General features: G+C 49.0%; 2 protein-coding genes across 3 annotated transcripts; one reads left to right on the forward strand and one right to left on the reverse strand.

Annotated features, from left to right (window-relative positions):
• Positions 1 to 418: 418 nt before the first annotated feature.
• nup160 (nucleoporin 160) lies at positions 419 to 13,561 on the forward strand. Its single transcript, XM_040004124.1, has 34 exons — positions 419 to 549; positions 996 to 1,104; positions 1,179 to 1,389; positions 1,662 to 1,884; positions 1,961 to 2,151; positions 2,240 to 2,476; positions 2,563 to 2,660; positions 2,742 to 2,826; positions 2,902 to 2,970; positions 3,056 to 3,139; positions 3,228 to 3,398; positions 3,487 to 3,586; positions 3,664 to 3,829; positions 4,265 to 4,398; positions 4,474 to 4,634; positions 5,139 to 5,275; positions 5,350 to 5,420; positions 5,531 to 5,681; positions 5,792 to 5,861; positions 6,484 to 6,582; positions 6,676 to 6,804; positions 6,912 to 7,007; positions 7,082 to 7,176; positions 7,289 to 7,385; positions 11,232 to 11,337; positions 11,437 to 11,597; positions 11,700 to 11,760; positions 11,885 to 11,995; positions 12,321 to 12,444; positions 12,532 to 12,630; positions 12,753 to 12,894; positions 12,975 to 13,100; positions 13,180 to 13,275; positions 13,370 to 13,561. Exons 1-34 carry the CDS (start codon positions 459 to 461, stop codon positions 13,466 to 13,468), a joined length of 4,200 nt encoding a protein of 1,399 aa, XP_039860058.1. The 5' UTR covers positions 419 to 458; the 3' UTR covers positions 13,469 to 13,561.
• Positions 13,562 to 14,668: 1,107 nt separating this feature from the next.
• LOC120716593 (fibroblast growth factor receptor substrate 2-like) lies at positions 14,669 to 26,740 on the reverse strand. Of its 2 annotated transcripts, none has more exons than XM_040004129.1 (7): positions 24,324 to 26,740; positions 20,913 to 20,981; positions 20,739 to 20,830; positions 18,315 to 18,501; positions 17,254 to 17,388; positions 16,793 to 16,956; positions 14,669 to 15,965 (listed from the first exon to the last, which is right to left on the reverse strand). In XM_040004129.1, exons 3-7 carry the CDS (start codon positions 20,802 to 20,804, stop codon positions 14,940 to 14,942), a joined length of 1,578 nt encoding a protein of 525 aa, XP_039860063.1. In that variant the 5' UTR covers positions 20,805 to 20,830; positions 20,913 to 20,981; positions 24,324 to 26,740; the 3' UTR covers positions 14,669 to 14,939. The 2 variants fall into 2 exon arrangements, with proteins under 2 accessions (XP_039860063.1, XP_039860065.1); XM_040004131.1 differs by lacking the exon at positions 24,324 to 26,740 and adding an exon at positions 21,183 to 24,316.
• Between the last annotated feature and the right edge of the window lie 211 nt (positions 26,741 to 26,951).

A 26,951-nucleotide genomic window follows, 5' to 3' on the forward strand; every position in this document is an offset into this window, starting at 1 on the left:
GACTGAGATTCGGACACACTGGTTTAAGTAGCACATTACTTTAATAGGTAAACACTGTGCAGGGGAGTGTGACTGCATAGGGAACAGGAAACAGTCGAACATGTTCTGTTGCATTGTCAGCAGTATGATGCTGAAAGGAGACAACTGATCAAAAAGCTGGATGATATGAAAGTGAAGTTGGACTTGATTGATTGATTTCACATGAGCTCTATAAGTGAAAGTTATCAGGTTTTTAAGGCAGACCCATTTGTTTCGGGGGGATTTGAATATTTTATTTTCTTTCTTTCTTTCTTTCTTTCTTTCTTTCTTTCTTCATTTCGGTCCTCACTCCACACCAGTTGGTGGCGGTAATGCACCATTTTGCTGTTTGCCGACTGCCAATAAACCCTACACAGAAGAAGAAGAAGCTGGAGCGGATTTGAAAGCGCAACGCGCGGCCGCGGCGGCACGAGGACAAGATGGCGGCGGCGTTGGAGCGTAGCTACATCGAGATCTGCGGGTTCGAGAGAGAGGCCGAGCGGAGGCCGCGCGAGCTCACCGCGAATCTGGGTAACACATGCACTTCACCTGCGCGCCCCTGACGGCGGCTAGCAGGGAGCTAACAGCCTGACGGCCCGTACCTGCCGGCGTTAGCGTGTTAGCTTCCTGCTAGCCGCGCGGCCTGGAGGTGTTTCTGTTGTTGTTTTTACTTCCGAACTCTCACCTGACCAGGTGAGCGCGCACTGCTGAACAATCTTCCTCCGTCTCCGTTTAGTGTCAGCTAGCTCCGTTAGCTGCTCACCTGTTGCGCACCTGGTCACGCAGCTGTCAGGGTGAACCTGCGCTGATCACGGGGCCTTGACCTGCAGTCTTTGGTGTCTGCGCCTCCGGAAGCAGCTGATTATTGATCTGAGAAACACTGTCACCTGCTGATCAGAGCTTCAGACACCTGCAGGTCAAGAACCTGTTCAAACCGGACTCACCTGTTCTCCCTCACCTGTCTTTCCGGTCTGCAGGTGTGAGCGTGCCACCTGGCAGCCTGAAGTTTCCTGACAGCGCGGGAGCGTTTCACTATGAGGAGAGCGGGAAGCTGCTGTCGGTCACCAGCAACAGGTTCATCCACTGGTGGGTACCAGCTGCTCTCCAGGTGCTCTGCAGGTGCTGTCAGCCGTTCTCTGCTAACACTCTCACTCATGCAGGTCCACGTCCGGGGACTCGGTGGTGCTGGTGGAGCAGTCTCTGGACACCAACTTGCTGAACAACGCCGTCAGGCTCCGCTTCACCCACTGTGCCGTCCTGCCCGGAGGAGTCACCATCCAGGAGACGCTCAGCAACGTCGTCATCCTCATCTCCACCAATCACAGCGTCCACAGGCTGCTGCTGCCCCACCCCACGCGCATGTACCGCAGCGTGAGTAGCTGACGGTGACCCTCAGCCTGCACGCTGCCCTGTGGTGGGTGGAGAAGCCGCACCACCAGCTGCAGGACAGCGTGCGGTTGTTGATTACTGATTACCGTTATCAATTGATTAATGAAAGTGTCACTATGGACACGACAGATGAGTCAGACTTTAAGGTCTGATACCAAACTACCAACAGCCCTGTGAGATTACCGTGGTTACCATAGAAACAGTTATCTGTTAACGAGATAACTGACCTCGAACACTCCTCTGTGCACGTGTAGGAGCTGGTCACAGAGTTGCACATGCAGTCCATCTTCACTGATGTGGGGAAGCTGAGCCTGCAGGACCCCGCCCACAGCGCCCTTATCCCCAGCTCAGTGGGAACCACGGCGAGTCCCGGCACTTCCTTCGCCTGGCTCAGTTACCACGGAGATGCACACTTCGCTCTGGCTTCTCCTGCAGGAGGCATCACGGTGGTCACCCTGCCGTCACCCGATTCTCAGGGTGAGGAGGAGTTTCTATGTTTAATGTGGGCGTGGCCCGTCGGGCGGTTTTTAAGACGTGTGCTCACCGTTTCCAGGCAACATGTCGGTGCTGGAGTTGAAGAGGAGCTCTGTGATGCAGCGGCTGTCTGGGTGGATGCCCACAGCGATCCGCGGCGAGCACAGCCCGGCCGACCTCGTGCTCAGCCTCGCTGTGCGGGAGCTGGAAGAAGACTCCTTCATCTTTGCGCTGTGTCAGGACCACCGCCTGCGCATGTGGTCGCTAAGGGTGATGACATCGCACACACGCACCCAAACACATTGTTGACGTTTAACGTTTGAGTCGCCGCGTGCTGACGTGACTTCCGCCCCCTCAGGAGCATGGCTGCCTGCTGGAGGCGGACATGTTGGAGTACATGCCGGCGTGTAAGGGTGTGAAGCGCCTGCCGGGCCACGGTCACCGCCTGCGCCTGGCGTTCTCCTCCACCACAGGCTTGTGCGTCTGCGTCTACCTCGCTGTCCCTCGGCGGGGGCAGTTCACCGTGCTGCAGCTGGTCGCCACAGACAACAACCGCTACAGCCTCGAGCACATCTCCACGCTGTTCAGCACACAGGTGAACGCACGGGCGGAGCCAGGGGGCGGGCCTCGTTTTTGTGTTTGTGGTTACTTCCTGTATTCTGAACCGCTCTCTGTGAGCAGGAGACGCTTGTAGACTTCACGCTGACCTCCTCGGACATCTGGGCTCTGTGGTTGGACGAATCCAACGCCACCGTGGTCAAATACATCAGCTTCGAGCAGTGAGTCCTCCTGATATGTTCTCCACGTGTTTCCGCCATCTGTCTCCGCACATGTTCCTCACCTGTCGGCGTGTTTCACAGCAACACGGCGGCTCAGTGGAACCAGGTGTTTGTTCAGCCTCCACCCGAAGAAGAAATCCACATCGGAGTGGACCTGGACCCCCGGGTGAGACCAGTTCAGACCAGTAACCAGTGTTTTAATGAACGGGTAGTGCTGACCATGTGATCTGACCCCTGACAGGAGACATATCTCGAAGTTCTCTTCTCTCCTCTTCGCTTCACAGCCTCGGCCATCGTGAAAGCCCTGCAGGTGAGAACCTAGCTGTGTGTCTGATTCACTCTGATTGGTTCGCTGATTGATAACTGATTGGATGGTCTTTGTGTGGGTTGCTCAGATCTTTCGGCGAGGCTCGGAGAGGATCTGGGACCTGTCCTGGGAGGCTCTGAGGAAGGAGGTGACGCTGGCTGTTGAGAGCGAGGTAACGCAGAGCGATCTGAACCAGAACAGGAACTGTTCAGATGGGTTTTTGTTGTTTTTAACAAGCTTCGTCTCTTTCCCTCCTGCAGCTGCAGAGCAGCATCACAGAGTTCGAGTTTTCTCAGGAGGAGTACCGACAGCTGCAGGTGGAGTTCTGGTCCCGGTTCTACTCCTGCTGTCTGCAGTACCAGGAGGTCCAGGCATCTCCTCTGGGCCTGACCGTGAGCCAGCACACCGGGATGGTCTGTCTGCTCCGCAAGGTGAGTGGACCGCCTGCAGGCGTCGCTGCGTGCCTGTGGGTGTTAGCAATGAAGAGGTGACGCCTGTTCTCGTCCCGCTGTGTTTCAGGGCTTCCTGTCATACCTGCTGCCGTGCTTCGCCGTGGATCACCTGTACCTTTCCCACGACCAGTACCTGCTCTCAGAGGAGGAGACGCCAGTCGCAGAAGGTAAAGAGACAAGCCAGTGTGTTGGTTTGACGATTGCTGTACGTCCTGATCTCACCTGTGCTCACCTGTGTTGTCAGACCCGGAGGCGGGGCGGGATGTCCTGCAGCTGGTTCAGTGCCTGCGGCTCATCAGCGACACCGTTTCTGCAGAGATGGCGTACGAGATGGAGAAAGCTCTGGAGTACCTGCAGGCGCCCGAGAGAGCGGCCGAGCTAGTCCTGGAGAACCTGCTGTGCAACGACAGGTGGGTCACATGACCCCCGACGTACTTGTTTTAAATTTAGGTTGTACGTTAAAGAAAAGCATCCTGATGGTAAACGAGCAGGAGCTCAGGTGTGCTCACAGGTACAGAGAGCGTAGAGACACGTCCGTCTCACTGATTCCTGAGCGATGGGGGGGTGAAAGGTCACATTGAGGAGATAATCACTGAACATCCTCAGGAAATAAAAGAACTCGATCCTTCAGTGAGCGCCGCACTTCCTGTCGGTCCTTCGGTGACGATCGGGGGGGAGGAGCTAAGCGCAGCAGGTGGACGCCGGCTCCTCGTTTCCTTTGAAGTCATAACCACAGGCAGCAGTGTGACTTTTTGTTTTCACGCGTCAGACTTTCAGAGGGTCGCAGGCTGAATTTACCGGGGTCGCTGCTGGTGATTTAAACACGTGGCGTCTGTCCTCCACAGTGATAACGTGATCGTGGATGTCCAGAACAAACTTCAGGATGTCAGAAACCCGATGGCCGCCATGATGGTCCTGCTGAGAGAGATGGACCTGGAGACGGACTCCGAGGTCGGCGGGGACGGACTCGTGGCGCCCGGTAATACCCTCTCGGTGAATGAAAGTGCGACCCCGCTGTCAGTCGCTTCAGTGTGCCCTGCGCCTTGTCTTGCAGGTCAGAGCCTGAATTTAAGGATCGGCCTGTCTCAGCTGTACAGCGGCAGCACGGCGGTCTCTGTCGTCTCCCAGGCCGTGTGTCACATGGCCATGACCAGAGCGCTGTTCTGCAGAGACCTGCTCATTCTGCAGAAGCTCTACCTGCGCTTTGGAGACAATGTACGTGCGCGCACACACACACACACACACACACACACACACACACACACACACACCGTCACCTGCTTGGTGATGATGGGAAAGGAGAACTCCCTTTTGACAGGAAGAGGTCTCGGCTTGTCTGTATGAGATGGTCAAGCCTGAAACGGGTACAAGAACGTCAGCAGGGGCGACCACGGTGCAGTGAGGAGGACCTCGGGGCTCTAATGGAGGATCTTCCCAGCAGTTGGGTTCACGGTTGCTGAGGAAACCTCGGTAACAGATTAAGGTGTTAGGATTTGAAAAGCCAGGTTCTGATTGGCATGTGGTGAAGTGGTAATTTTGAGAGGTTACCTGGGGGCCGAGGACCTCTTTCATGTGACAGCGCACTGCTAGAAGCTTCTTGTATCCAAGCAACAGCTGTGCTGAGACATCCGAGAGCTTCTCACCATCACCTGATCGTCTTTCTCCTCGGTGTGTTTATGAGCCACACGTGTGCAGCTCAACAGGTGTGTTTGTGTCCAGGTGTTTCTGGGTGGGGGGGCACAGCTGCTGCAGCTACAGCAGGACCTGATTCCTCGGACCTCCCAGCTCCTGTCCTCCTATCATCTCCTCAAACATGTCAGTCAGAGCCTCGCCTCCTCCGTGCCCGTCAGCACCATGTGAGTACTAAGCACACACACAGCTCTCAGGTCCGTAGCAACCACACTGAGCACTTCCTGTTGTGATGTTTCAGAGACGCCAACCTGCAGCACCTCACAGTGTTGGAGCTGTCGGACACGCCCACCATGACCTCTGGACGATCAGGTCTGCTCTGTTTACGTGTTTAGCTTTGATTTGTGATGTGACGTCAGGGACAACGGTCCTGGTCCATGTGGTTTTTAAAAGCGTGTGCGTTTCCTGTCCTGCCCCCGCAGCTCTGAACCCTCAGACCGTTGTGGAGCTCTTCTATCAGACGGCGGCTCGCCGACTCATCGTGTCTCAGCTGTTCTCGAACCAGCAGGGCGGAGCTCTGCTCGTCTGGACTGATGTGATCTCCAGTGTGGTGCAGCTGCTCGCTCAGCTGCTGTATCCTTCATCGTGCCCTGATTGGGCTCCGCCTCTTCAAGTTAAGTGAAACTCGCCAATGGTCTGTGGTGTTTAACTTCCTGTTGTTCCCTAACTGGTCTCTCTCCCAGTTGGCCCAGTAACCCTGGCTTCCAGTTCCCAGAGTGTCTGCTTGCCAACTGTCAGTACACTCAGCTGCAGGTGAGGATCCCTCCTGCTCCTCCTCCTCAGGTTCAGAAGCTCCTCTTGGAAAGGAGGTGTTTGTAACAGGGATCGTACGGGTGCTTGAAATCCTTGAAACTGGCTGATTTTTGGGTTTGGTACTTAAAATGGTTTCATTCACACAAATAACAATTAGACTGAAAAGAGTTCTCATCACTGTAATTCCAGTTTTGTTGTTTTTTTCCCGGCGTTGTGGGAGTTTCTCTAACAAGCCGATTTGTTCACATTTGCACATCTGAAAGTTTAAGTGCGATGTGTTGAGTTCATGCACTACATGCATGTAAGGCAACCTTTTAACAAAAGGGGAACAAAGGTGTCGAAATCAGCTGAGGATGATTTGCTTGTCACGTGGTCACTGAGGTCAAACATGTGCTGGAAAAGCTTGACCTTGTAAGTGCTTGAAAGTCCTTGAATTTGACCCTGGAAAGGCACGTGAACCCTGTTAAATCCAATATCCTGCTGCCGTGTGATTGGCTCATTCGATATTATACAAGGAGCAGTTGAACAGGTGTGCCTAATCATGTGGCAGAGTGGCTTTAACAACAGTCCAGATGTGCACAGCTGTAATCGATGAACAAGTCCACGTGTTGTCCCCCTGCAGGAGTACGTGCGTCTGATTGGTCCGTGGTGCCAGGTGAACATCGCCTCTTGTCGTTTCATGCTGGCTCAGTGTTACCTCGCCAACGGTGAAGGCCAGAAGGTGGGTCACCATGGCAACCTCATGTCCTACAGGCAGAGTTGCTCGCCATAACCTCACTTCCTGTGTGTTCTTTTGTTTTGCTCCTTTTGTCAGGCTCTGCGGTGCTTCCAGGAGGCAGCAACGGAGGTGGAAAAGGAGGAGTTTCTGATGAGGTTAACTGGTAGCGAGGATGAAGACGCCGCAGTCGCCCCTGCTACACCCCGACTGCAGTACTACAACAAGGTAGAAGGCGGAGATTCTGAGGTTCCACCTGACGCTGATGGTCAGAGCCGGCGAGGACAGGAAGCAGCAGCATGGCATGTTTTAACGAATGTGCATTTTCCCCTCAGGTGCTGCGTCTGCTGGAGGACGTCGGTCTGCCCGAGCTCGTCATCCAGCTCGCCACTCTGGCCATAACGGAGGCCGTCGGCGATGTCAGCAGTCAGGTGAGATGTGGCGGTCTGACGGCAGCGTGCCGGCATGCTGTCGGTGCGTAAACTGATCTGATGTCTGTGTTCAGGCGGCGCTGTGGACGCGGATATTCAAACATCACCTGGACCTCGGACACAACAGCGAGGCATACGACGCTCTGACTCAGAACCCCGACGGCAGCATGTACGCACGCGCACACACACACACACAGGTGGAGGTAAACGCTCTGTGTTGGCAGTCAATGCTAAAGGTCAAAGGTCGCGTGTCTGAGCAGGTGTCTCTCTCTGTGTCTCAGGCAGTTGGACTGCCTCCGTCAGCTGGTGGTGGTGCTGTGTGAACGCTCGCAGCTGCAGGATTTGGTCAACTTCCCCTACGTCAACCTGCACGACGAGGTAACGTGACCTCTGACCTTTTGACCCTGTCCTTTAATCTGATGCCCTGAAGTTTTAGTTTTACGGTTGTTTGCGTGAAGCTAAAACAGAAACCAGATGGAGCAGCTGGGTTAGGTCGAGGACGAGTGGTGGAGTTGTCTCTTATGAGTGGAGGTGGAGGTGGGAGTTGGTGTAAAGGTGAAACTACGTATTCACCCTTGCCTGAGACCATGAAACGAGCTTCCTCTGAAGGACGTCCTCCTGGCTGAGGAGACGAGAGGAGATCCGAGGGTGGATGCGGAGGAGGTGAATGCATGGATCCAGAAAAGGAATATGTTGATCAAAGGATGATGGTTTTACTTTCAAATAAGGACGCAACTGAGCTGCAACACATCCAGGCTTAATTAATTATTGTAAAAGTTCACCACTGCCCACCTCAGCGGCTTCTTCACTTGGGCCTCCACCCACTCTGCTTCTTCTCAGTCTGCAGCTTTACCTCCTCCGGCCTGAAACCAGCTGCTCTGCGCATGTTGATGACTCCATCAACATGCGCCATAGCGGTTTAGTCAAAATCTCTACCGTTGTCCAAATTTATATTGTTATGTTGCTCTGCGCAGCTGGTTTCTCCACCCGCGCTGCCAGCTGTGCTGGCGGGTCAGAGTGAGGCTTTGGTGGCCCTCGCAAACGAAATGCATCCATCTGTGATTGTGACGTCTGAGCATGTGCTGTGTAGCCACATCGTCACCTCAGGGCTGAATCCTTCGAAGGACCCGGCCCACCTGGTCTGCGTAGCCGCAAAGACCAGAAGTGCGAGGCCGTTAAATTGGACGGTCTAGGCTGCGATGGGTGGCTTCTGTTGCCTAGCAACTGTGACATAAGCAGCTACAGCTGTGGTGGACGGCATGTTGGAGAGAAATAGAGAAAATCTTTATTTGACATCATTTGTTTGACTTTTTCTTTCACCTCAGTGTGATGCATCTGGGAGAACGTCACAGCCGTACAGGAGTCATAAGTTTAGTTCGTAAAACCGTTTGCTAGTGTAGCCCAACACTAGTCTCATTCATTCTGATGGTACAAATCAGGGGTGGGCGGTATATACGATACAAACAATATGAATTTGGCCAACGGTAGAGATTTTGACTATACCGCTATAGTGCATGTTGATGATGTCATTGAGCTGCGCCTGTTTTGGTCGAAAGCATTGCAGCGGCTGCAAACAACATCATCTGTAAATTATGCTGGGCGACAGTCACAGCAAAGAGATGAAGCACTTTTGGAATATGAGGAAAGCCAAAAACTGCGCTTCCTCCACTTCCGTAACATTGATTCATTAATGTTGAATTCTATCACAGCTGTTCTGTTCCCATGTTGTTGCAGTATATTAATAACTAACCTCATAGTGTGGATGAATGATCTCAGTTGTTCTCCTGACTGAAGTTTGGCCCGTGTATAGCATCCTACTGTGCGACTGCATTTGTCCCTGACCACCAGAATCCCTCACGTTAACTTTTATCGAGTGGAAGAAAAGTTGGCGTTCATCCTCCAGCTTCACTGTGCTAATGTTATGCTAACATAGCTGTGTCGCTAGCAATCACGTAGCACAACATTATATACCAGGTAGTCCAACTTCAGTAACCCTACAAACGTCACTGCTGTTTAGTTTCTGTCTTCATTTATGTCGGAAGTGGTAGCAGAGCTGTACGTTTGAATTTTGTCAGAAATCTCTGTCAGAACATGGTATGTCATGTTTAGGTGGAAGCTAGCGAGCTAACTTCCTGTTAACTTCTAACTCAGTTGAATTTAATAAATCCTGTTCTCATGGATGTTAAACTTAATTGTTACACCTGGTAAAGCAGCAACACTGATCATTTTATTACAGATTAAAGAATTTAGACAGTTTTTAACTCTCAGTGATGCTGCAGTTTGACTTTGGGACCTGAAGCAGACTGAGTTTAGGACCCAGATTACTCCTGACTACAGCAGCCGTAATGTTGTGACTATCCATCAAGTGGTGCGGCTTCGTAGCTTACCAAAGTCGAACTAAAACATTTCTGACAGAGTTTTGAGCGCCGTGTAGCACATAAAATCTGTTCGAGGTCAGTAAGCACAACCAGAATTCATAGATAAGGCGAACTGTCGATTTCTGAGAAAATTAAAGGATTTTAAGTGCGCCTTTATAGTGCGGAAAATACGGTATACAGAAGAAAAGAATATATCGCGATATATATCGTTACTGCACATGCTTCAAATTATACCGTGATATGGATTTTAGGCCATATCGCCCAGCCCTAGTACAAATGTAACTATACAATTTTATTTGTATAGCACATTTAAAAACCAGAAGTATGCCAGAGTGCTTCTCAGAACCAGTTAAGAGCAATAAGATACAAATACAAGCAATAAAGGCACAGTAGGCACAGGATTTACATATTTTACTACGTATACACTCAGTGGGATTTAACTCAGTTGTCTCAAATATTTAGGTATTTATTTGTATTTTGTATCATTGTGACTGTCTGACAGACAAATATTAATATACGATGCCCCCTGTGTGAAAGCTATAGTTATATTTAAGGAAAATATCCCAAAAATAAAGATTTGATCCTTGTATGTTTCAGATACAATGGAAGACAAACAGATGCAGTGAATATTCTTTTATTGATGGGAAAACTGTGCAGTATAATTTAAGATGGTGAAGTTATGAGAGCATTAAACAGGCTGATGTTTGGGTAAGAGGCTCTAACAGGAGAGAGATGATACAGAAATACGACATCCTTATAAAAATACCAACACGCATTATGAACAAACGACTTGGTATTTAAATGAGCTGCATACTTTCCCACTGACACCAGCACAATCCCGCTGGGATGAAAAGTAAATATATTCTGGATCAATCAAAGCATCATCAAAGTTGTCTGTGGTTCCCTTATTTTTCCTTCTTAAACATCAGTGAGCGGTTCCCTGTATGCAGCTGTTAGAGTTTGTTGGAGATACTTCTGCAAATATCGAGAAAGTGTTTTTACCGGTTCCTCAACTACAAAGAGCTCTCTGCTCCCCCTGCTCTCCTCTGCATCTCTCAGCTGCTGCTGGCTCCTCTTCCTCTTCCTCACACACTGTCCTGGATCTGTCCTGGTGTCTCATCAGGGGTGGAGAGCCTCAGTCTCCTCTCACCTTCTCAGGCTCTTCTGACTCTGGACACTTGCAGAAGGAAATCAACCACGGCAGTTAGCAACAAAAGTAGCAGAAGTTTATCAAATATGTGTGAACTTGAAGGATGAAAACACAGTTTTCTCTTATAATCAAAGACACTCTTTAAGGACAAACTGCAGCGCAGCATGAGTGAGTCTGCATCCTCACCGCAGTTCGCAGGACCGATATTTGGTCAACCGTCTGCTCGGTGTTTCCTGAAACGTTTAAGTACGTTTGGCTTCACACCGACAAACAGACCCAGCGCCAGCAGAAACCTGAACTAACTAACCGACCAAAGAGCCGCGTTAAACGGCGATATCACAAACGCCACGTAACTTAGCCAAAGGCTCGCTAAATGTGACTTTTTAAGGCTTTTCATTATGCTAACATTTGTTCCGCGGTATATTTGAAGTGAGATAAAAGCCCAGAACCGCTTCGCTTCAGCAGTCAGCCATTTTTCCCCAAAAAATTTCTTCAACCTTTGATTCGCAATGAATCCTGGGATATGGTGGGTTACAAACACCCGAGCAGTCCTTCAGATCTGGGGAAAAAAGAGGACCATTTGGAGGAGTGTTCACCGCCTCGCTGTGACGTAATGCAGCCGCCGAAGGATGCAGCCCCTGAATTTGGACACGGCCTTAATTAAACTCTGTGCTGACCTTTGACCTCTGCTCTCAGGTTGTCAGCATCATTGAGTCTCGGGCCCGGGGACTCGACCTGCTCACCCACAACTACTATGAGCTGCTGTACGCCTTTCACATCGCTCGCCACAACTACCGCAAAGGTCAGGGGGGGGACACACACACACACACACACACACACACACACACACACACACACACACACCTGTCTCATTTATCCATGTGTGCGTGTGTGCGCTCAGCGGGGACGGTGATGTTCGAGTTTGGGATGCGTCTCGGTCGGGAAGTTCGGACCCGCCTCGGCCTTCAGAAGCAGGTGAACTGTTACTTGGCTGCTCTCAACTGTCTACGCCTCATCAGGCCGGAGTACGCCTGGATCGTCCAGCCGGTCTCCGGGGCAACGGTACGCACACACACACACACACACACACCCCATCTGACTGAATCTGTGTGACCTGTTCAACAGTGTTGTGATTTTGTTTGTTGTGGGTTTTTTGCCCTGCAGTACGAACGTCCAGGTGCGTCTCCGAAGAGAAACTCTGACGGAGAGTTTCCTGCTGAGCCAGGTGACTCTTAAATCAAACACACCAGGGCCTTTAGACTTGAAGTCCCACCATTTTCAGAGTAGATAAGGCTTCTGACGCCCCCTGGTGGCGAGCTGCTGTAACCCTTGCTCTGCTTCCTCTTCAGTCAAGCGACAGGTGGATATCCTGGAGGTCAGAGACCTGGAGAAGGAGTACATCCTGTCTCGCAGCCGGCTCACCCTCGCCCAGCACCACCCGCCCTCCGCTGCTATCGCAGGTACGCTAATGCGCACACACATGTGTATTTATATCCTTGTGGGGATATCTCATTGACATAATGCTTTCCCTAGCTGCTTACCCTAACCATCAAAAATGAATGCCTGACCCTAAACCTAATTGTGACCCTGACACTAAAACCACATTTTGAGTCTCAAAAATGCCGTCAAACTCGTGAGGACCGGGACTTTGGTCCCCACAAGAATGGTAAACTACCAATTTTTGGTCCCCATGAAGATGTTAATACCCGTACGCACGCACGCACGCACGCACGCACGCGCGCACGGAGTTGTACAGTAAACAGGTGACCATGTAACTGTGTTTAGGCGGAGCCTCGGCGGCAGAGCTGCAGGTCTTGCTGGTTCAGACGGGACTCTTTGACTCGGCGCTGGTTCTAAGTCGCACCTTCAACCTGAGCCTGACACCCGTCTTTGAGGGCCTCGCCTTCAAGTAGGTCCACCACCGCACGCCTCAGCAGTGCTCTCCGTTTACGGCTTTGTCTTTTTCACCTATTTGTTTACCTCGCACTGTTTTCAGGTGCATCAAGCTGCAGCTTGGAGGGGAGGAGTCTCAGAACGAAGCCTGGAGCTGGTTGGCTGTTAATCAGCTGTCAGTTGTCAACACCAAAGAGTCCAGGTGTGTTTCCAACAATCACTGACTGATTGACACATCTTTGTTTATCTGCAGGAAACAGGTGTAAGGCAACCAGACGCCCGTGGACCTCCATATAACTAACAACCACCTCCTTCTGTTCGCAGCACCGCAGACGAGGCGTGGCGTCTCCTCGCCTCCTACCTGGACAAGTATCCTTCCACCAATGGGCAGCATCACCGCTACGTCATCCACAAGCTGCTGTCACATGGTGTCCCTCTACCCGATTGGCTGGTCAAAGGCTACAAGGTGAGAGCTCGGCTGGTGAACGGGAGTGGGCGGGGTTACGGGGAGTGTTTGTTTTTTCCCACCATGCCCCTCTGTTTCAGCGCGTGGATGCTCCGTCTCTGCTGCGCCTCCTCCTGAATTTTGACCTGCTGGAGGCGGCGGCAGAGCTCGTGTTGGAGTATGTGGACGCCGTCCTGGGGCGCGGTCACCAGTACTTTGGAATTGAGGTAAAAGTCACGCCGACATGCGTATCTGTGACGTGTCGGTGCTGTTTTAACGCCTTTCCTTTTTACTCGCCTATTTCAGCGGCCGCTCTCTGCCACATCTCCCCCAGCATGGCTGCCGTACACGTCCATCGACCAGCTCCTGCAGGCGCTGAACGAGACGCATACCCAAGGCGCCGTGAGTCTATTCCTGTTTCCTGTCAGTGCATTTGAGTGAATTGAGACGCGCACATGTGACCTGACGCTCTGCACTTACTGTTTTGTTTTTCCAGCTTTATAACAAAGTCCGAGACAAATTAGACGAGTACCATCGCACCGTGGAGCTGATGAGCAGGCGGAGACTCGCCACGCAGGGCCGGCACTCTGAGTGAGGCGGCCGTGTAAATATTTTATAATCTATCAGTTTTGTACTGTCGTGTTTTTCAGATGTAAATGTGATGAAATAAAGTGTTTTCTAAGTTTGAGTCTGTCTCACACGTCAATCATGTGACCTTCAGACCAATGGGGTCGATCAATATTCATCATATTGATCACCTGTTGCTAACCGTCCTGTGGAGGGCTAAAGGTGTAGATCTGCAGAGCGTGAGCGGCGAGATGTACTCGAGTATTTGATACTGGGGTCATGTTTAGGGTGTAGGGTCAGATGTGTGGGGTGGATGAGTAACACACCTGTAGGTTACAGTAAAATAAAAGCAGGTGAATGACACAGATTAGCGCAGTAACATAAACACCTGGATTCCACCGACTGTGTACAGTTTCCTGTCCCACAGCCAGTGAATGGATGTGATTGGTTGAACAGGTATTGTCAGCACACGTTTTCAGCATTCTCTCCTGCGCCTACTGCGCTGAGGTCATACAGGAAAACACCTGTGTGCTCAGGTGCAGTGATGCTGACAAAGGCCAGGTTTCATAGTTCTTCCTCTGTAAGAACCAGGATGGGACTGAAGGGCAGGGTTTCATTAAAGTACTACATTGTTCTCACAGGATCAAAAGTAAGTGGACAGACTGTCTAAATGTAAGAGTTGCTTTTAACACTGAAGATCCCACAGACAGCAAAAAGTAAATCTTTAAAGCTGCTGAGCAAAAGCTGAAAGTCTGCACTTCAGTCACATGTGGTGCCTTCATCAGTCATCGCCAAACTCTGCAGATTTTCTGTCACTGCTGCACCAGAAACCCGAGTTCAGACTAGTGATGCGCGAATCATGAACGAATCGTTCAATACTCGAGAATCACTTTACTGACTCATGAATCATGATTCACAAGCCCAACTGACTCACTCACTCATCCCTGTTGCTGTTAGCAGCAATGTATCTAGCTTATAATTAAAATTGTGGAGAAAAACACAACATCCAGTATCTTAAAAAGATTTCTGCTCTGAACTGGAAGAAAAAACCCTGAGTAGAAGCTCACATCACGACAATAGTCAACTGACTCAGTGAATCAAATGACTCAAAAACCGATTCACTTTGGTGAGTGACTCATTAAAACTCGATTCAGTAAAAAGAATCACATTTACCATCACTAGTTCAGACATTTAAATGTGCTAAACAGACTCCTCCCCAAACAGGCTCTGCAGTAGAAATAAAACCAGACTTTTATTGTGGCACATCTACTGTACATGTAGAACATAAGTGACTTACAGCAGCACGTAGTGACTCGTATAAAAGGCTAAATGGAATGCTTTGTTCAGTAATACTGATTTGTACCATATAAGGAAGTCTATTACATCATCAGCACGCCGCCTCCAGCAGAGGTATGTCATCATCAGTCTGTCTGCAGGAAGTGTCCGGCTCATGGAGTCCGTGTGCGGCTCGGAGCCCAGAGTAAAAACGGGGGGGGGGGTCACGCCGTGCTTTTGGTGGGCAGCTCCGTGCTGTTGTGTCTCGTCTTGCGTGACGTGCCGTCATCCCGTGGCCGCGCCTTCTGTAAGTTGGACATGGCAGCGGTGCGCTCAATGTCGATGAGGGCATAGAGTTCGGTGCGGCGGGTGGGGGTGGTGGGGGGCAATGGCGAGGAGGGGGTGCGCGGCGTGTGGGGATTGCTCCCGTCAGAGGCGCCTTTGTTCCCGGCCCCGCCGTCCATCTCCACCTCGATGTAGTTGAGCGTCTTGGGCGGCTCGCTGTGGCCCGACACCAGCGGCCGGCGGAAGTCAAAGTTGAAGATGGTGGGCCCATCAACGCGGCGGCGGGCTGTGTCAGGCCGATGGGCGCTGAGCGGCGCCGTGACGTTCTCTGTGTTGACGTAGTTGTGCGAGGACTCGAGCGCAGCGGACAACGGGTGGGAGTAGGAGTGGTGCAGGTGGTGGTGGGCATGGTGGTTGTAGCCATTGAGCGACGGCGTTTTGGAGCCGCCGCAGCTCTTCTCCTCGTCCTCGGAGCTCGGCTTCCTCGCCTCCCACACGGGCGGAAGCGCTGGCAGGTTCTCATAGTCCAGCAGGGCCGTGCGCCGCTGGGCCGAGTTATTGACATTCTGCAGGTCGGGTGTGAGGGGGGGCGGGCGGTGGCGGCGAGGAGCCGACGAGCCGTTGGAGTGCGTGGCGGCGGGTTCAGGCTCGGTGGGCTTCTCGCTGTGGCCGTTAGTCTCTTGGTGCTCGGCGGCGTCCTTCAGCTCCTTCTGCCGCCGCTCCATCAGCTGCCTCTGAACAGGCGTGGGGCCCAGCACAAAACGCACGCCTTGTGGCTCCAGCAACACCTGTGGCTCTGCTGGGGTGGGCGTCGGTGGCGGTGGCTCCCCGCGGACCCTCGGAGGGGGCGGAGGCGTCGGCGGACACTGAGACTGTGGAGAGGTAGGGCTCTCCAGCGGGGTGGTGACAGTTAGCGGGCTCGGCTGCTCCTCCAGGAGCCCCGTGGTGTTGACGTAGGTGTGTACCTGTGAACAGATAGATAGGTGAGACCCAGGTACCTACAGGTCACCATACTGACAAACTTTAAAGTAACAGAAAGCTTCAGGGACATCAGGAGCACGGAAAACATCTGGAAACGATCACCTGAACCCTCGGACTGTCCAGGTGTGACACATCTCTCATTTATTTAGATGACGAGCAGTCCAAGTCCTCCAGGTAAAGCTAACAGGTGAGAGGAGTGAGACACCTGTACAATCATCAGTGGTCTCCAGGTGATCTCTCAGGAGAGTTTTCAGGTAGCAGATTCCTTCAGCTGGACTTTATGTTCTGCTAGTGAAGATCAGACCTGTGTCTACCTGATCTAAAAACTGATGGGTCAGCACTGCAGGTTAAACTCAACGTTTTCTTCAGGTGTTTGATTAAAATGCAGGAGCTACTGTTACCTAAGGTCTGAGGTACAGATTGATGTGGTCGACAGGTTTCTGATCGATTTCTGTACATTACTGTGTTGAAACTAACTGACACAGTGCTTTTCTAATGAGGGGTCATTTCAGCCTATTGGTCAACATGATAACATCACAGTATCTGATAAAACCTTCAGGGGCTTGAGGTGTACTTGTGTCAGGTTTAATGGGTCACTATATTGGTAGAAAGAGTTTACCAGCAGTCTGGGGCTTTTATTGTGAAAAGCAGATGCAGGAAGAAGCCGTTCTCTGCTTGTGCATAGAACAAAACACTTCCTGTGCAGGTGTATTTTAACCATGCTCAAACGTGACTGGGCAGTGCTGCTGAAAGTGCACACAGAGCTCAGGATGTCCCGCCCCCGACAGCAAGGATCGCAGGTGAGACTTACCGCTTCATCGGCCACCAGCAGAGGGTGCGTAGACTCCTCCCCCACCGACGGCAGCCGGGTGCTCGCCACAGACGGGTGACGACTGGAGGGGTGAGATGGTGCCTCGCCTACAGATGGGATCCGCGTGACACCGTTTGGCACAGACGGCACTGAGTAGCCGAGAGCTGCAGCCAGAGGGGAAAGAGAGATGGGAGGAGTTTAGTGAGTAAGCATGTGACCTGCACCTGTAAACGTCACACAGTAAAAATACACTAACACCTGAATTTCATGTTGAAGGCTTTAAGATATTCAAGCCTCCAATCACTGATCACCCTCCTGACAGCACCTGACCTGGTCTCCAACAGGAATTGACATGAACCTTCACTTCATCTAACAGCCACCAGAGGGCGACACAACACAGAGATTTGGTGCTCTCTTTCCCTCCCCACACATTTCACTCCGCGGTTGTCAGGTGTTTTTACCTGCAGGCGTGAGCGCCGCCTGGTGGCTGGGTTCCAGCACAGCCTCCTCCACCACGCTGATGCTGTGGCTGTGCATCACCTCCTGCAGCATGTTGAAGATCTCCTCAGCGCGAGCACACTTGAAGGCAAAGATGCCTGAAAACACACACACAGGTTAAAATGAGCACCCACACCTGGTCAGGTAGAAACAGCCAGGTTTAAACTACAGAACACTGAGTTTGAATCAGGACAATCAAACTGAGCTCAGATGAGTCCAGAAGGCGGTGGAGCTTACAGGTGAAGTCACAGTGAAGGGTTCACCAACAGCAACAACATTAAGAACACTTACAGGTGAGATCAGTAACAGGTAATCTGGTTACTGTGGTTACTATGCTGCACTCTGTCAGCTGCAGCCTCACCCACAGGAAACAGGAAGAGAGATGAGGGGTCTAATCTCTGAAGACACAAACAGCTTCCTGCCCAAGGAGGCAATCAGCAGGCAGGAAACAAACAAGCCAATCAGAGCTGAGGAAAGTTTTTCTCATGTCACTAGCACGCTATTGTGGTGGGCGGACCCAGAGTCATGCTCTGGATGAGTGATGCTGCGACTGAGCATTTGCAGAAAAATGCACATGATCTACAATCACTGAAGTGAAAATTTAGCTCCTCCTACATCTCAGAGACGTTCCTACGATGGTCACTGAGCGGTGGGAGGAGCTGCTGATCAACTATCAGAATGATCCAGATCAACTGGTTTTCTATTGGTCTGGATCATTTTGGTGGTTCTGCTGACTCCTCACAGGAACCAAAACCAGGTGGATCACGCACCACACACACTGCAGGCAGGTTTTGATCCACACGCTCTTTCACCGACAGCTGATCAATACTGATCGGGGGCGGGGCAGGACAAAGGACATTCTGCTGAGACTTACTAGGCCACCTGACCTAACGGCCCCTCCTACACCCCCCCTCCTGACAGTGAATCATAGCAAGGCAGAGACCAGAAACAAGAAACACCTTTAATCAACACACACACGATCCTGTGGTGACCTCATTTCCTGTTGGCACACACGGATTCTTACCTTGGCCCGTCTGGCAGCGGCGGCCGCTCTCGAACGAGAACAGGTTAGAGTCGTAGCCATAGCGGCGCAGGCACAGATAAGGCCACCTGACGTCATCGCGGCGATGGGTATGGAGGACGAGCTCGGCGTCAGTCAGCTCCATCACTCCCGAGCCCAGTTCGTTCCCATCGTCGTCCACATTGATCACCTGACGGGCAGAGAGAAAGAGCGTCATGACCTCTGACATTTCACGCCTTTACCGGCACCACACCTAGCATCAGCAGACATCTGCAGAAATCAGTGAATCTTAATCCTGAGGATGAGTTTAACGGAGCGTGCTCTGTCTTCATGCTGAACACAAGACGTGAACTTCTCACGGCCTTGTGTTCAGAAGCAAACAAACATCTAACGCCACCTAAAAACTGACGGAGGTCATGCCTCCGCACCCTGCAGCTGCTCATTTAAGCCCGAGGACCTTCTACATCACAAACATCTCTACAGACTGAAGTTTTATTTAAGCACCACATGGCGGATCTTTGTTTACTATGCAGTGAGACAGCAAACGTAGCCCGTCACGATCACCCAGTTACTGCTGGTGTCACTCTGTGACTCCGATACTGACCTAAATTACTGGATCGGGTATCGGAGAAAAATAAAAAATGTAATCCGATCCATTAAATATCATGAAAGCACCTCACAAAACTTGCAACACGCCGTAACTCACCTCAGAACGTTAGCACGTCGGAGCAGTATGCATCACGTGATAGAGCGGCTGTGGCATGCGGGACCTGTCGGTGGTCTGGATAGCATTTGGAGCTTCGCTAGCAACCCGGCATTTCATCTCCGACAAAGTTATCCCGAGAGAAGTAAAGCAAGTGTGTAAGTCCATCTCTGAATGTTTGTAAATCATTCCTGCGTTAAGCTTAACAAGCGACTGTCTCTTCTTGCTGCTACTTCAATCATGAAACTGATCAATGATCAGCTGATCGTCTCTGTTGTTTGTTTTTGCCCCACTTTGCACCAGAAAGAGGAAACCAGCGGCTGAACAACAGCAGCACGTTTAAGCTTGATAAGCTGTTGTTAGAATGTATTTAATATTACTTTCTACACCAGGATCTTTTTCTACAGCTGACGGCTGTAACTGTGCAGGGGCGGATCTAGCAAAGTTTAGCCAGGGGGGCCGATAGGGCATTAACAGGGAAAAGGGGGCACAAAGACATACTTTTCTTTCTTATTCTCATTTAAAATGTCTAGCTTTTAATAAATAATTATCTGACACCCAAAGTTTTAATTTGATGTAAAAGGAATAGAAGTCAATTACTGTATATAGTGACTATTAAGTCTACTATATATACACCCTAGTAAGCTATAGTACTTTTTCCTTTGGGAAGGTACCATCTGTGCAGTCTGCAATTTTGTTGAAGAAAGATGTTGAATCTATTTAATATTTCTTGAAAAATAATTGATTTCTGTGCATTTTTTTTCACACTGCATCAAATTAAGGTTGATTACGTCGATTAAGCATCATGAGGTGGAGCGTGAGGGGTGGTTCCCTATTTTTTATTTATTTATTTTTGTTGTTGCTGGGAGTTGGAACCCTATTAGTTAGGTTGCTTAATATTTACGCTAAGTACTCTTTAAAATACCAGAATAGGGAGGATGGTGTAGGTTTAAGTTTATTAGATTGATCAGTATTGCTGAACTATGAACTATTTTTTTTTTTTGCATACAGGTATAACAGAATAGCTTTAGTGTAGTTTTTGTTTTAAACTTGAGTATGAACTTATACAAAATGCAGCAAGATATTTAAAAAAACAGTTTTGTTGATTAAAAAAAACACTATATCGGATTCATATCGGTATCGGCAGATATCCAAATTTATGATATCGGTATCGGACATAAAAAAGTGGTATCGTTCCATCTCTATCTGTGACATCACATTTCATTCTGTTAGCTGCAACCAACCACACGACGTTACAACTATGTCAGTTTGTAAGAGCAGCGCTCAGTGGCGTGAATCAGCCTTTATATGTGCAGCGTTTCATGTCCCCTTTAAAGGGACAGTGCACTCAAAAATTTGGATAAGACCACTGTGACCCGGAGAACCTGCGCCCTCTCAATGAGGCGGATATCACCTCCTGCCTGCTGGTCATAAATTATTGATGATTTGAGCGATCAGAGGACGAGAACTTTAACCACGTGACCTGAAGATTCTCCTCCCTTTTCTGAGATCAGCTGATCTATGACTCATTTCCCAGCATGAAATGAGTCATGTTACAGCTGTTACAGCTGTGGGAGCTGAGGCTCCGCCCACGGCCCAACCTGCTCACCAATCGGCCACCCTCACGTGGAGACACGTCGGCAGGTGTGCAGCAGGGCTGTGAGTAACGAGTGAGCGACGGGACGTGTGGGCGTACAGGTGAGGCAGGCCGGGGCAGGACTCACCTTGAATTTACTCTGATGATTATCTGGAATCGACTCTTTCTCTGGACAGCTTAGGCAGCTACCCATGGCTTCTTCAGAGCACCATCTGATGTCTGCAGCAAGGAGAAGGCACGTGAGGAAACATGGCAGCACCCAGACGACGCACGCACGCTGCTCCCCGATTGATGGACTCACCTAGATCCTGCCTCCGGTAGCCCTGCTTCCATCCTCAGAGCCGTCAGGGGTCAAACAGGAACAGCAGCTCTGCACAAGAAACAGCAGGCGAGGCTCAGTGCACCAAAATAAAAGATCACACTGCCCTCTGACATCACTCTGCATCATCAACAGTCTCGGTTTGTTTGTTTTTTGCATTATTTTGTCTGATGATTTTCAGGTGACATTTGGTGTTAAAGAAGAAGTTGATGTTTGGCATTTTGCACCACACTTCACTCGTGTTGCTGTCACCTTAATAACACGACAGGCATTCACGAGGACGCCAGATGTAGATCGCTTTGATACCCTGACCCTGTGACCATTGCTCAACGCCTTCTTCATTTCTTCTGTCCAGTCTGACGATAAGGTGCCGTGACCTCTGACCCTTCTGTTTTTCTGCTGCCGTTTTTCTCTTTCGTCATAACAGTGCTCCTGTTAATTAAACAAATTATTTATGTTTTTTAATATAAAAAACATTAGCTGGCTTTTGGGATTGTTACGCAGTCTCCAGCTTGCAGCACGCCACTTCAAGCTGCCGCTGCCGGATTACTCTCAAAGACAAAAACACTCTAAAATCATCCTTCCACAAAAAAACTGTTTAAAGAGGCTAAAACATAGTTCAATGCTCGGATCAATGTCCCCGATCGGCTCAATCACCGATCGCAGCGCGTCTCGTTTTCAGAGCCGTCACACAGTCACTGATGTGCTGGCAGAGGGTGCATCACACATCCTGTGACACTCTCAAACACAGCATCAGTCTGCGCTTTCATGCGTCACAGAAATCTCGATCATTACTCCTGAAATCATTTTTGCTGCTGCTGTAATGATGCAGCTCTGATGATCCAGGCTGAACTGTTTACGTCTGACAGCTGCCTCTCATTGGTCCGTCACTCTCTTTGGTCGTTGCTCTTAATGAGATTGGATTTTAAAGTTTCCATCTTCTTTTCATTCAAATGAATTCTTTAATTCATTTTCATGATTTTACTGGATTATTAAAAATAATCAGAATTCACCTGTTTAGTTTTCTAAACCTGAGACGGTGCTTTCTGCAGACTCGCTGGGAGCTGCAGGAAACCACTGCCAGATCCAGATTACGCAAGTGAAGCTCAGTTTAACAAATAAACTTATTTTACAGCTTCAGCGTGTGAGGGCGTTCGAGGCTTTACTCACTCACTTTAATCATTTGCCCGACAGACAGCCCCGCCCCCCCCGTGAGCCGGCGCCTTCGCTTGCGCTGGACTCAAACAGGAAACGATTATAAAGCCGTCATTTTTATTTACAGGTGGAAGCAGCGACCGAACGCCGCATAGCTGACACATACGTGTCACTGTCCAAGAAAAGGGAAAATGATCTTAAAACAGCCTCTGACCAGCTTCAGAAAAGAAAATAAACTTTATCTAGCCTTACCTTAGCTGCTTCAGTCATCAATAATCAATAACCAGGTTTAGTTTCATTGTTTTCAGCTGCAGAGCAGTCAAGTGTGTCTGAAATCATCAGCTCCACCTCAGTGCGGTCACACTGGGTCAACCCAGCGGGCGACGGCTTGGCCCACCGTCGCCCAAAATTAGCAAAATTTGATGACCGCATCGCCTTCATCTAAAATCTGACACATGAAGATTAAAAACATCTACACTAATCTGAGCTCATCACAAACTTTTACAGCTGATTTTTATGCTTTTATTTTGAAGGTCCGAGTGACTCGGTTTAGTTTCTGTGGGTTAAACGTGCTTTAACGAGTTTCGGCGTTTTGAAGTTTTATCCAAAGCAGGGTTCAGATTCGGGGACTGATCAATATCCAGACATTAATGCAAGTTATTATCAATAAATCTAAACATGACGACGGGAACACGCGAGCCCAAAACATCTCACAGCACTGATCCATCGGGTAAGCAGAAGGTTGGAGGTTCACACCGTCTTCATATAGGCGTGTTAGTATTTTGGCCTTTTCCGTGGACCAATTTACTGATTTATTTTTTTTCTATTCTTATTTTATTTTTGTAATTCACCTTTTCTTCCCATCTCCTGTGCTGCAGTTAATTTTCTTCAGTGTGGGATTAAATATAACGTCCATGTTTATGTAGAAGTGACATGAAACGTCTCACCAGAGTCCATTCACAAAAACAGATTATACCTGGCAAGAAACTCGGCCACTAATTCACGTTTCACTGAATTACCTGTGATCCAAACAGACCCTGCGTCACAGCAGTAGGGACAGGGGCAGACCCGGAGCTCACCTGTTCTCTCAGGTAAAAGTCCTGTTTTCCTGAATGGTGTCTGGTGAAGAGTCGGGGTGAACAGCAGGAAACCACGGTGACAGTCTCCTGACCTCACACTGTTTTTCCTTTAATCTGTCACTCTACAATCAATCTTCAAAGCTTTTTACAACCACATGTCCCAACATTTAAACATTAAAAACCTTTAATCAACTAATTATCTGATTAATCAGCCAGCTGTTTCTCTTCCAATCAGGTAATTAACAAATGATTGGTAATCAATAAATGGATGAAGTCTGAATTTACATGAAAAAAAAAACAAAAAAAAAACAAACATTTTTTTTACTGATTAGAAAATACTGAGACTGGCTGATATTGATCTGACTGATTTCACCCAACCGTGTCAGTCTGATGGGTTTGATGTTAAATTAAGCTATAGATGAGGAAGATAAACTAAAATAAACTGAGGAACGAGGATTGTAAATGTCAACATCCCAGAGTTGATCGATCCATATAAGAAATCTCAATAACCTATAATAATCAGCTAATCAATATTCCAAACCCCCACAGATCCTTTGACTTAGTCGTTCAGATAATTATTAGACTGTTTATCAATAAATAACGAAGATAATTTCCTGCCAGAAGAGTTTGAACGGTTCCCTTATAGAGCACACTGATTTTTGAAGGACGGTCTCTGGAGCAGCTGACTGATTAATCAATAAAATAACTGACAGATGATAAGATGAAACTGGCACCGATTGATTAATCGATCACTGACTGAATGAAAGCAGCCTGATCTTTGTGTTTCTGTCCTTCCTTGTTTTGAATCACTCACTCAGAATGCGTGTGCGTGCGTGCGTGCGTGCGGTGTGGGGGGAGGCTGAAAACACTGACTTATTACTTTACCACAGTGTGTGTGAGATAATGGCCCGTGTTTCTTTCTCTCTGGGTCACAGCCTCTCCCCGCGAGGCCGCACCACTCTCGCCCCGCTCTCGGTGAACTTTGTTGGGCTGACAAACTTCGGTGTGTGGGTGTAATGGCAGCTAGCAGCACGGAGCTAAGCTCAATAAGCTAACCGTGATTTCAGCTAATTAGCTCGGGGCTACAAACCGACGCATTCCGCCCGCTCGTTCCCACAAACACCCAAACAAACAGCCCGGGACAAAGAAACATACTTACGGGGCTACTTCGCCGTGTCCGATGGGAGCATCCAAACCGCGGGACGCCCTTGGGGCCGCTCGGCAGCTCGGATTGGGGCCGAGAAGACGCTGGGGCAGCTAGCGTTAGCCGCGGCTACAGCCGCAGATCCTCCATCTTTCCTCTTCGCCGCTGAGCGCCAAAAAACAATTACAACTTCTTCCAGCCGCCGCTAACGCTGCTGTCTGCGCCGATTAACCAGCGGGAAGCGGCTCAAACCCATCGACGGGCCTTCGGGGTACTCTGCAGACTTCCCCTTCGCGTCCTCACACACTTTTTTCGCCTTTAAAACACTCTTTGGTTTACTCACAGCGTCCTCTGTTCGGCCTCACTCCGATAAACTTCCGACACTTCACAGCCTCGATGTGGAAAGCCCGCCACACGGCGCATGCGCGGCCTCTGGAGCTTGGGACAGCCGGGGCCTCTCCCCGCCAGACGCCGAGACACACTGCAACTAAACACACACACACAGCTACCAAAACACACACACCTAACCACAATCTAACTGTGATGCTAAAACCACATTCTGAGTCTCAAAAATGTCTTGAAACTTGTGGGGTCGGGCACTTTGTCCCCATAAGGCCTCTTGGTCCCCACAAGCATAGTAGTGTTCCAATTTCTGGTCCTCACAACAATCTAAACATGGCACACAGACACACACAAACACATGTCAGGATAACAGTGTAAGTGATCAAAAGTCCTACAAATTTCTCATAAAATCCTGAAATAACTCTGTAACAGAAAGTGTCTGACCTTTGACCTTTGGATAAGGACAAAGGTAAAAGCACGTGCAGTTCAGTGTGGGCTTAATGGGGGTGGGGGGTTGACCTGAAACCTTGGTAGACAACAGTGAATTCAGCCGGCTGCTTTGAGACAACCACGGATCGATTAACAACACCGAGCAGGAACAAAACCGCTCTTCAGACACGCAGAGCTCCTTAAACCTGCGTTCTGTCCGATGCCCAGCAAGACTCCTCTTCGCCTGCTACAGGTGTGAGCTGCAGGTGGTAAACAGGAGATGGTGGGTTTGAGTCCCAGTGATGCTGAGGGGGAACATCTCACAGGCAGGAAGAGTGCTCGCACAGATGAGGTTTCTTCTTCCTCATACCTGAGCTTCAGACCAGAGTAATCAATATCCTGTTGATCATTCTGAGGTCCAGGTTTGAACTAAGGTCACATGCTCTTTACAAACATCACACGCTTGCTCTGATCTCACTGACAGTAACAGTTATTATAAAACTTTTATATGAATTATTTACATGTAATTTAGTTATTTTGTAAAAGTCACTAAATCAGACCACTGATCAGAAATGATTCAAATATTATTGATAAATCATTAAACCAGTTTCATTCCTCACAGTGTTACTTTATTAAACTGATCTGAGTTTAAAATGTTAATTTAATAAGGAAACTATAATCTTCTGTCTCACTAGCATCATATTCTTATGGGCAGAATATCTTTAGATTAATGAATAAAAAATATATTTTATTTTATATTCATGGATATAAATCTTCTATTTTATAACGAGTAGAATAAGATTTTTATTTCAGTCTACACTCTGCAGCAGATAACATCCTTCTGTTATTTTTTTACAAGGTTCTTCGCTGTTAGTTTGGGATTTTATTGTGAAAAGCTGGGACAGGAAGAATCCATTTTTTCACATTATTATAACTAATCAACCTTCCTATATTGATCAAACAGCGGTGATCAAATAATCCTCAGCTGATATCTGTTTGAATCGCATGACTTCAGAGAGGGAAGTTTAAATTTTAGTCTTATTTTGGAAGCTTCAGCAGAGTTTTAATCTGGGCTTATCTCCTTCCAGAGGAATCTGGATTTACTCAGCTCCTCCTGTCAGATCCCTGTTCTCCACCAGTGCTGGGTCTAGAACCAGATCCTTGTGGTTGCAGGACGTTGGCGTCTTTAGCGCAGTGTCGGTGGAGAAGAGGCGAAAACCTCCTTGGCCGTGATGAGCTGATGATACAGAAGGTAAAAGCTGTGACTGAGTTAGGACATGAATGCTGTTTGCGTCCTCTGAAGGAAAGGAGCTTCAGTGCTTCCTTTCCAGTATTTAAGTCTGAAATCATTAGCCGTTTCCGGCCCGGGTCCAAACTTCGCTTCAAGTCCCAAAGTCGAACAAACACTGCGGCACCACTGAGACTTACAAACTGTCTAAATCAGGGGTCGGCAACCTTTCTGATCATGAGTGCCATTTAAAATTTCCTCAGAAGTCAGTGTGCTGTATGATTGCATTAGCAATCAATTTAATAACGCTCTATATTAACAGTTACACACTGTATAGAATAACTTTATAGATTATTTGTTGGCAGATGTTGGCAGCTGTCAGCGAATAGTTATCAGCTATTTTGACACAAAAAAAGACTTTTTATCCATAACAGCAAATGAACTGAACAACAGAAAATACAAATGCTATTTATGGTCTCCTCACAGCAATGATAAGAAAAATAAACTGGGCCAATATGGCATGTTTGGTAATACAGAGATATACATTTATGTCTTTTTTCATTGTAGCTGAAGTCCGGGACAAACTGTGTTCCTTCTCAGCTCAACACGAAACGCGTAATATTTTCTCTGAATGCGGGATGATT

Source organism: Simochromis diagramma, unplaced genomic scaffold, assembly GCF_900408965.1.
Source record: "Simochromis diagramma unplaced genomic scaffold, fSimDia1.1 OVJJ01000482.1, whole genome shotgun sequence".
Lineage (NCBI taxonomy): Eukaryota > Metazoa > Chordata > Actinopteri > Cichliformes > Cichlidae > Simochromis > Simochromis diagramma.

Excerpts from the sequence above, each read along its gene's own strand:
- LOC120716593 (XM_040004129.1), bottom strand. The coding sequence starts at position 20,804 with ATGGGTAGCTGCCTAAGCTGTCCAGAGAAAGAGTCGATTCCAGATAAT. Across the intron at positions 18,502-20,738 it reads ATCATCAGAGTAAATTCAAG|GTGATCAATGTGGACGACGA; the intron begins GTGAGTCCTGCC and ends TCTGCCCGTCAG. Across the intron at positions 17,389-18,314 it reads CCGCTGCCAGACGGGCCAAG|GCATCTTTGCCTTCAAGTGT; the intron begins GTAAGAATCCGT and ends GTGTGTTTTCAG.
- nup160 (XM_040004124.1), top strand. The coding sequence starts at position 459 with ATGGCGGCGGCGTTGGAGCGTAGCTACATCGAGATCTGCGGGTTCGAG. Across the intron at positions 3,140-3,227 it reads CGCTGGCTGTTGAGAGCGAG|CTGCAGAGCAGCATCACAGA; the intron begins GTAACGCAGAGC and ends TCCCTCCTGCAG. Across the intron at positions 5,862-6,483 it reads GTCAGTACACTCAGCTGCAG|GAGTACGTGCGTCTGATTGG; the intron begins GTGAGGATCCCT and ends GTCCCCCTGCAG.